The sequence below is a fragment of the Chiloscyllium punctatum genome, chromosome 10 (genome assembly GCF_047496795.1).
Source record: "Chiloscyllium punctatum isolate Juve2018m chromosome 10, sChiPun1.3, whole genome shotgun sequence".
NCBI lineage: Eukaryota > Metazoa > Chordata > Chondrichthyes > Orectolobiformes > Hemiscylliidae > Chiloscyllium > Chiloscyllium punctatum.
The window spans coordinates 83,430,690-83,440,261 of NC_092748.1; the positions used below are offsets into that span (position 1 = coordinate 83,430,690).

At 38.7% G+C, this 9,572-nt stretch overlaps 1 protein-coding gene across 1 annotated transcript in view; it reads right to left on the reverse strand.

The window, feature by feature from the left end:
* Window positions 1-9,104, reverse strand: part of LOC140482353 (lactase/phlorizin hydrolase-like) — a 32,288-nt gene extending 23,184 nt beyond the window's left edge. The window contains exons 1-3 of the mRNA XM_072579692.1: window positions 9,087-9,104; window positions 2,716-4,088; window positions 202-1,758 (exon numbers count right to left, since the gene is read on the reverse strand). Coding sequence (XP_072435793.1) covers window positions 202-1,758; window positions 2,716-4,075 — 2,917 coding nt within the window. The 5' untranslated portion in view covers window positions 4,076-4,088; window positions 9,087-9,104. The remainder of the gene's footprint in view (window positions 1-201; window positions 1,759-2,715; window positions 4,089-9,086) is intronic.
* Between the last annotated feature and the right edge of the window lie 468 nt (window positions 9,105-9,572).

A 9,572-nucleotide genomic window follows, 5' to 3' on the forward strand; every position in this document is an offset into this window, starting at 1 on the left:
TCATATGTGTTTTAATTAAGATACTTCAAATTAACCTAAGCATGAGCAAAACTAACTAGAAATCTCTGCTTCCTAAAGAAATCCAGATATTTCTGTATTTTGTTTTGGATAAGAGCACTAGTTGAAAAGATTGCCTTGATACAAGTGCCCTTGGTAAACACTTCTGGTACTATTTGTACATGAAAAATAGAAACAAATAACCTTTTAGAGCCTCGTTAATGTATGTTTTGTAGTAGAATATTCTGTCGGTATCATCCACAGTGGAAGTTGGTTTTGTAGCCACCCCATTTCCAGTTATATAAATAGGGGGATTACTGTACTCTTCTTTGATCCAGTTCAGAAGTCTTCTGAGGCCCCAGGCAACAGCCCTGAACTTCTTAGCAGCTGAAGTTGGCCATCCTGGGTCAAATTCTTCAGCTGTATCTCGATCATATTCACAAGAAAGTGATTTCAGTTTGGCAATATTATGACTTACAATTTTTGTGGTGTACGTAGTGAGACAAAAAACATCCGCAGTTCCACGGATAAAACTTTTCTCCTGTTCAGTAAACTGAGGAAGCCTTGAAGTTGACAGATGTTGCAGATCACTCTTGTTTCCAACCTGCCATTTCATTGCCTCGGGGTAATCACCATTTTTAAAAATGGGGTGTGCAAACCAGCCCAAAGTAAACTGCAGGTAGCGATCAGCTGCAGCTATGTCACGGAGGTTAGTAAATATCTTGGGTTCTGCCCAATCTGCATTAAAGCTGATGGAAATTAAACCTTTCTGAGTACTCCTGTATTTATCATCATATGTGTGAAAGACCTTGGCATGAGCTTTCAGTACTACATGTGCAACTCTGTATGGAAGATGACCTGGTTCATTTATAGCAGGGGGAAAGAAATTTGTGCCATATCCTTCCCAACTGAATACAGAGGGTTCATTAAATGTTATCCAGAACTTAACCCTATTGCCAAATGTTTTGAAGCAATAATCGGCATATGTATTAAACAGGTCAATCAGTTCTTCTTTTTCCCAGCCTCCAACATCTTGAAGAGCCTGAGGTAGATCCCAGTGGTAAAGTGTTACCCTTGGTGTTATGTTATTGGCAAGAAGGCCATCAATTAGCTTGTTGTAGTAATTGACACCGGCTAAGTTCAATGATTCAATACGCCCATTAGAAAAAATACGAGACCATGAAATAGAAAAATGGTAGGTTTGAACTCTCAATGCTCGAAGCATGTAAAGATCTTCATCAATTTTGTTGTAACTATCACATGCAACATCTCCTGTATGTTTGTTCAAGATCATATTTGGTGTATGTGTGAAATTGTCCCATATACTAGGTCCTTTTTCATCAGCATTCCACCCTCCTTCGATCTGATAAGCTGAAGAGGATGCACTCCATACAAATCCTTCTGGGAATGTGTCATATAAGAATGTATCCCTTTCCATGTCCCCTTGGCCTGAAAACTTCTTCCACACAACCTTAGCCTTAGAAGGCACTTCAGATGCTGGTAAATCAGTTAATCTTTTGACATCATTTTTGGGGATAAGGGTCTGAATTAAGTTGTTTGAAGAATTAGTAACAAAACCATTATTCTTGATTATTTGTGTATAAAGATATGCTGATTCCTTTGGAGTTCTGGGTCTATTAGAATCTTCAAAATTCACATAATGGAGTCCAAATCTATGGTTGTATCCTTGTGGACCTTCAAAGTTATCCATTAGTGACCAAAGTGTAAATGCTTTCACATTGACGTTATCTATGATGGAAGCTGGTGGGATGCAAAATTAAAGTGATGTTAAATATGTTTGCAGCAAATATATACAACCAGCAAATCATGTGACACTATCAACACGTTTTACCTTTATATTCTTCATTAATTATGCAAAAATATGTAATCATACAGCATTTCTGCAGTACAGCTAATAAAATGTGTTTTCAGCAATTTCTCTCAATATGTATTAGATGTAGCAATTTCCTATTTGCTTCAGCTTTAGTGTGCTTAAAGTATAAATTTTTTTACATTAATTAAAAGAGCTTAACAAAATTGTATTATGGTAGGAATAGTAGCTAAGGTGTGTAACAGGATAAATATCAAATCAACAAACCACAATGTAGACTTTTTGAGTATTTATCAATATAATATGAAACATAATAGAGACTGAATGGAATCTTCAATTGGCATTAGCAGTAAAATTATTAAATTATGTCAGATTTAGCATTTTGATTGAGGGCACATTAAGAAGGCCATGGGTGGCTGTTTTTCCTTTGGCTATGCCGTGGTACCGTGATAAGTGTACCAGGGCACGATAGTTGAACTTTGCCTGACCAGACAACAGACAAAGAACTGGGGTAGATGAGATTATAGGTTGCAGTGTTGATCATGAGATCAATGCACCATAATGTGGAAGGTAGCAGGTTAATTGAATAATATTTTAGGTTTATGATACCTTTGCAATGAGTGAGAACATTCTGCTTTCATACTGAACAAACAGATAAATAGGTACCAGTAGATTTTTTTTTGTACATATCATATGTCAATATTGAATCTGTAATTGCAATACAACGTCATTTTTTAATTTAAGAAAATATGATATATTGTTGATGGTATTTTGTGATACAATAGTCAGACATGACTTGTTGAGCAATTTATGGACATTTAGCATTATATATTATTTATATCTTTATTTCTAAATTATCTATAATGATAGAAGTAATATAAACTTACCCTTCAGTGCCTCATTAATATAGGCAGCAATACTTTCTATCCTAATGGTATCATTTATGGTATCAAGGCCAGCATATTCTGTTGGAATTCCATGTCCTGTTATGTAAATTGGAATGTTGGTACCTGTATACTCATGGGTAACAAAATTTAATAACCTTCGTAAGCCCCAAGGCACGATATATATCCATGGAGATACAGTTGAGGGCCATGAATTATCAACCTGTGGAGAAAAATCTCCAAAACGGTTGTAATCTGAAACACATATTTTATTTGTGCTAGAATTAATTAGTCGAGAGGTGTAGTGACTGAGTCCAAAAAAATCTGAAGTTCCATTTATGTATTGTTTTTCTTTTTCTGTAAATGATGGAAGATGGACAGGAGCAGAAGGGCATTCCTGATTATATTTTTTTATCTGAGCTTTTAAGGTTTCTGGATAGTCACCATTAACGAAGATAGGATGTGCAAACCAGCCCAACATAAACTGCAGATATCGGTCAGCTGTTAGAACATCTTCTGGCTTATTAGGGGAGCTAGGTTCAGCCCAGTCAGAATTCAATGCTATTCCTACTTGACCATGCTGCTGAGCACGGTAGTTCTTGTCATAAATGTGCCAAGCATTGGCATGGGCCTTGATTATAGAATGGGCCACCTTATAGGATGCAATAGCTGGATCACTGATTCCAGGTGCATGCTGTCCTGTGCCATAGCCAGCATAACTAACCACCCAGGGCTCATTAAATGTGATCCAGTACTTCACACGGTCTCCAAAGGTAGCAAAACAAAAATCTGCATAATCACTAAATGCTTGTATGATGTCCTCATTCTGCCATCCACCAATATCTTGCAGAGCTTGGGGAAGATCCCAATGGTATAGAGTTACCATTGGCTGAATGTTGGACTCCAGCAGATTGTCAATTAATTTGTTGTAATAGTCTATTCCATCTTGTTTCTGTTTAGTCCGATTGCCTGTAGGAAAAATTCTAGACCATGATAAGGAGAACTTATAAGAGTTAGTTTGTAAACCTCTCATTAAATAAACATCATAATCAATCTTATGGAAGCTATCACAGGCAATATCTGCCGTCTGGTTTTTTTCTACTTTTCCCTCATGAGCAAACCTGTCCCAAATATTTTCTCCTTTCCCCTGTTCTGCCCAGCCTCCCTCAATTTTAAATGAGGCAGTTGCTGTGCTCCATAGAAAAGTACTAGGGAAAGTGCCAATCAGAAAGGCATCCCTCTGTGCATCTGATTGTACAGAAAACTTCTCCCATACAGTCTGATAAGATGAAAGTTGAGATGCTCTATGAAGGTGGATTTCACGGTTAGGTTCTGCAAGCTCATCTTCACTTGTTTCTTCCATTGGAGAAAAATAGCTGAAAGTGTGAAATAAAAGAAAAGTTAAACCACTTGAGAAATCCTGTTAACTCAAAGCACTGAGCTTCACTACTTTAGTAAAGTGAAGATAATGTCTACACTTGGAACAGAAGGAATGAAAGACTTCAACCCCAACTTACTTAGCTATTGGCTCCTCTTTATATAACTGCCCAATTAGAAGTAGGAGCATTGTGCAACCCAAATCACAAGTGGGATAGGGGCAGGTGACATTTAAATGTTTGAGTGGGCAGCCAGTGGCAAATATATCAGTTATCCTGCCCCAACTGCTCATCAGAAAAGTCAGAACTCAATCTGCAGATCTGAGGATGGAAGTTGGAGGTCCTTAATAGGTAGGATTCTTGCAACAACAGCTTTAATTTATAAAGTGTCTTTGTCACAGAGAAGATCCCTAGATCATTTACTGAGGTGTACAATAACAAAAATGAATACCAAGCCATTAGAATGACCAAAGGTTAGAACAGAGTTGCTTGAAGGAAATTACTCAGCACTCAGAGATAGATAACTGATGGTTTTTTTGTGAAGGAACCCCAGTACATGGGTTTGGGCCTATATAGCAACAACAAGCAAATGAAAATTTCGTTTATATACTATTTTGAATGTAATAATATTTCACCATTAGCTTCACAGGTGAATTATAAAGAAAACTTGATCATGACTCACATTTAGAATATTAGGGTAGATGGTCAAAGGTTTGATAAAAGAGATAGGTTTTAAGATGTGTTTTAAAGGAGGAATATAAGGTGAAGAAAAACAAAGGTGTTTAGCAGGTTATTGACCTGAGCAGCTGAAGGCAAAGTCACTGAAGATAGTATGATTAAAATTAGGAATGCTCAAGATTAGATATCCTACAGTGTGGAAACAGGCCCTTCAGCCCAACAAGTCCACACCAACTCTCTGAAGAGTAACCCAACCAGACCCATTTCCCTCTGACTAACACACCTAACACTATCGGCAATTTAACTTGGCCAACCTACCTAACCTGCACATCTTTGGACTATGGGAGGAAACCAGAGGGGACCCATGCAGACCCAGAGAGAACGTACAAACACCACACAGTCACCTGAGGCTGGAATTGAACCTGGATCCCTGGTGCTGTAAGACAGTAGTTCTAAGCACTGAGCCATCATGCTATCTTTAGTAAGAAGCCAGAATTACGGGAACAAAACTCTTTGGAAGTTAGGGTAGTGAGACTGAGAAATTTTTAAAAAGGTGGCGTGGGGGGATCGTGGGTAGGGGTATGGAGGGTACTGTAGAACGATGTGAAGATAAGATTGAGAATTTTTGAAAATTAAGGCATTGATGGGTGATTTGGAATTTGTATGAGTTAAGACACAGGCAGCAGAAACTTGGATGACCTTACATTTTTGTCGAGTAGAATGTGGGAAGCTAGTCAGGAGTGCATTGGAATATTCAAGACTCAGGGAAACAAAGGGATAGATAAAGGATTCAGTTACTGAGGCAGGGACAATATTGGACAACAGGAAATAGGTGCTGCAAAAGTGTACTTGGAAGAGCATCTGGGGGTTAAAAGTGACATCAAGTTGAAGTTGCACCAAAGCTGATGAAGGTCAGGAAAGAAGTCCAAGTTGACAAAATCAAATGAGAGTTGGTAGAATGGTTGTAGGGTTGCAGGAGCTTATGGAGATAGGGACCAAAGAGGGTACAGAAAGACTTAAATGTAAGGATGAGATTTTGAACATTAAGTGCTGGTGTGCTGAGCTAAAGCAGAAAGAGGGATATGTGAGTGAAACGTGTTATGGCTTAAGATATGAACATCAATGTTTTACATAGCCTAATGTTTATGGAGACTAGGGAATGAGGTGGTGGAAAGAGAACACAGAAATTGTTAATGAATTTTGAGAAGATTTGTAGCTCAGGTTGAGGCTCTGGATGTGGGTTTGCTCACTGAGCTGAAAGGTTAATTTTTAGATGTTTCATCACCACACTAGGTAACATCTTCAGTGAGCCTCCGGACAAAGCATTGCTGATGTTTCTTGCTTTCTATTTATATGTCTGGGTTTCTTTGGGTTGATGATGTAATTTCCTGTGGTGTTGCCATTTCCTATGGTAATGTAATTTCCTGTTTGTTTTCTCAGGGGGTGGTAACTGGGGTCCAAGTCAATGTGGTTGTTGATAGAGTTCCAGTTGGAATGCCATGCTTCTAGGAATTCTCATGCATATCTCTGTTTAGCCAATCCTAGGATGGATGTGTTGTCCCAGTCGAAGTGGTGTCCTTCGTTATCTGTATATAAGGACACTCGTGAGAGAGGATCATGTTATTTTGTGGCTAGTTGATGTTCATGTATCATGGTGGCTAATTTTCTGCCTTTTGTCCAATGTTGTGTTTGTTGCAGTACATTACAGTATTTTGTAAATGAGATTAGTTTTGCTTGTTGTCTGTATAGGTCATTAGCTGCTGTTTTATGTGTTGCTGGGTTAATGGGCTACCATGATGCCAAGGGGTCTGAGTAGTCTGGCAGTCATTTCCGAGATGTCTTTGATATAGGAGAGAGTGGCTAGGGTTTTTGGACAGGTTTTGTCTGCTTGTTTGGGTTTGTTGCTGAGTAATCAGCAAACTGTATTCAATGGGTGCCCGTTCTTTGTCAATACACTGTGTAAGTGATTTTCCTCTGCTCTGCATAGTTCCTCTGTGCTGCAGTGTGTGGTGGCTCATCGAAATGATGTTCTGATGCAGCTTCATTTGTGGATGTTGGGATGACTGCTTCTGTAGTTCAATATTTGGTCTGAAGTTGCCCATTGGCTGTTCGCTCTACTGTGACATCTAGGAATGGCAGTTTGTTGTTTTTTTCCTCCTTTTTAGTGAATTTTATGCCAGTAAAGGTATTATTGATGGTCTTGAAGGTTTCCCCTAATTTGTTTCATTTAGTGATGACAAAAGTGTCATCCACGTAGCGGATCCAAAGTTTGGGTTGGATGGTTGGCAGAGCTGTTTGTTCGAGTCTCTGCATTACTGCCTCTGCTAAGAACCCTGATATTGGAGATCTCATGACTGTTCCATTGGTTAGTCTGTAGGTTTTGGTGGTGAAGGTGAAGTGGGTGGTAAGGCATAGGTCCACTAGATTGGCAGTACTGTCCTTGCTGATGAAGTTGATGGTGTCTGATATATGTGTCTGGGTTTTCTAATAGTGTAGTCAGTGTTTCCTTGACCAGGTTAATGCTGATTGATGTGAACAGGACTGTTACCATTATTTCATCCTCTTCTATCTTAGTGTCTTTGATGGTCCTCAGGAATTCTTGGGTGGAGTGGATGGACTGGAGTGAGTCTTCTACTAAGTGTTTTAATCTTTGGTGTAGCTCCTTTCCAATCTGTGTTCCAGGTAGTGAGATTATGGGTCTGTGAACTTTGGGCAATCCATAGAAACGTGTTGTGTTGGATCTGTCTGGTTTCATATTTTTTGGAAGTCGGTTTTATTTATTTCTCCAGATTTCTGAAGTTTTTTTGAGTAGGGCTGTAATTTGGTTCTCTAGTTGTGGGGTCAGGTCTATTGCCACTCGTTGGTAAGTGCTGGTATCTGCAAGTTCTGCATTCGCTTTTTCAATGTAGTCTCTTTGATTTAAAATGACCATCAAGCATCCTTTGCAGGTAGGATAACAATGCTTTTAGGCGAAAGTGAGTGCTGCAAGTGCTGGAAACCAGAGTCTAGATTAGAGTTGTGCTGAAAAACACAGCAAGTCAGGCAGCATCTGAGGAGCAGGAAAATTGACGTTTTGGGCAAAAGCCCTTCATCAGGAATGAAAGAGCTCCATTTCTGATGAAGGGCTTTTGCCCAAAATGTCGACTTTCCTGCTCCTCGGCTGCTGCCTAACAATGCTTTTATCCTTTTTTAGCCTTTCTAGTGCTTTCCTTTCTTGTGTATTGTGTGTGTTTCCTTCCATTTTCCTGCTTAGTATTGGTGTGACTACCTGTCTGATAGTTTGTTGGGTTTCTTCTGTGAGTTGGTTGTCTTTCAGTGTTGTTTCTAATGCTGCTAAGAAATCTTTCTTATCTGCATCCTGGAAGTTGTAATTTAATCCTCTTAATCCTTTTTCAGTGTCTGTTAAGGGTCGTTCAGATGAGTGTTTTATCCATGCTTCTGTGTTGTCAGTGTTGTTATTTTGTGTAAGTTTATCAATTTTTTTCTGCAGGTCTAGTTTTGTTCTTTTTCTGTGTTTGTCGCTGTCTAATATCTATGGCTTGTTGTAGTGTGTCTGTCTATTCATGGTCTGTTGCATGAGTGAGTAAAGATTTTTGGTGCAAATTTCCTGTTTGTATTTATAGAGTCTGTTGTGGGCATCATTAATCATTTCTCTAAGCATTCTGTGGCTGTTTTGCTCTGCTATTCTTTTGGCTAGTGGGGTGTTAAGGGGAGAATTCCTAGAAGCATGACATTCCAACCGGAACTCTATCAATAAACACCTTGACTTGGACCCCATTTACCACCCCCTGAGAAAAAGAACAGGAAATAACATTACCATAGGAAATGGCATCACCACAGGATATGAAATCACCAACCAAAGGAAACCCAAACATATAAATGGAAAGCAGGAAACATCAGCAGCATTTCATCCAGAGGCTCACCTGAAGATGTTACCTAGTATGGTGACGAAACATCTGAAAATGAACCTTTCAGCTCAGCGAGCAAACCTACATTCAGAAACTCCAGAGGCCGCAAAGACAGAGGTTTGGGTTTCAGTTGCAGAAAGATTGAAATAGGGATAAAAGGACTAACTCAAGCATATACCAATTTCTATAACAACCACTTTTTAAATACGTTTTTAAAACTAGAATTTATTTCCTTAGAATGCTATGAATCAGTCACAGAAACCTTTCCCCTAGCTAAGGTACGAAGCACAATTAAATACATTTTCAATTAGCATCGACAAGATTTTTCACAATTTCATGAACTTATTTCACGTTTACAAATAAATTCCCACTACAATCATGGGGATCTTGAAGTATTTTATAATTTAATTACCTTTCATTATCTGAGTTGCTTCTTTGGTAATGACATGGCAAAATGTCCAGAAAGTGTTTGGCATCACAGCCAATCATTGACATTTCATTATTGTTTAGAGCTGTCAATGAGAGAAAAAAAAGTTAAGAATTGAACATTCAACACTTTGAACAATGTGATACGCAATACTTACTAAGCCAAAAATAAAACTCTGTTTAGGACTTTATATAACTCTATTTATTGGATTCTCATTAGTGCACAAAAGGTCAAATGCCCATGCCCAGAGGACCCCAGTAAAACTCACCTTAAAGCAACAAAAGTGTGCACAAGCATTTAAATGTATGCCCACAGCAATATGATATGATTTACTTTCTTAAAGTAAATCGGGGTGGAGCAGGCAGTGGTGTTGGGGTGTACAGGTTGTGCATAGTTGCAAAAGAGACTTGAGTTTCCATCATGTCCAGGAAGTTGAAGAATCTTCACCTACCTTTTGCAATTTTCATGAAT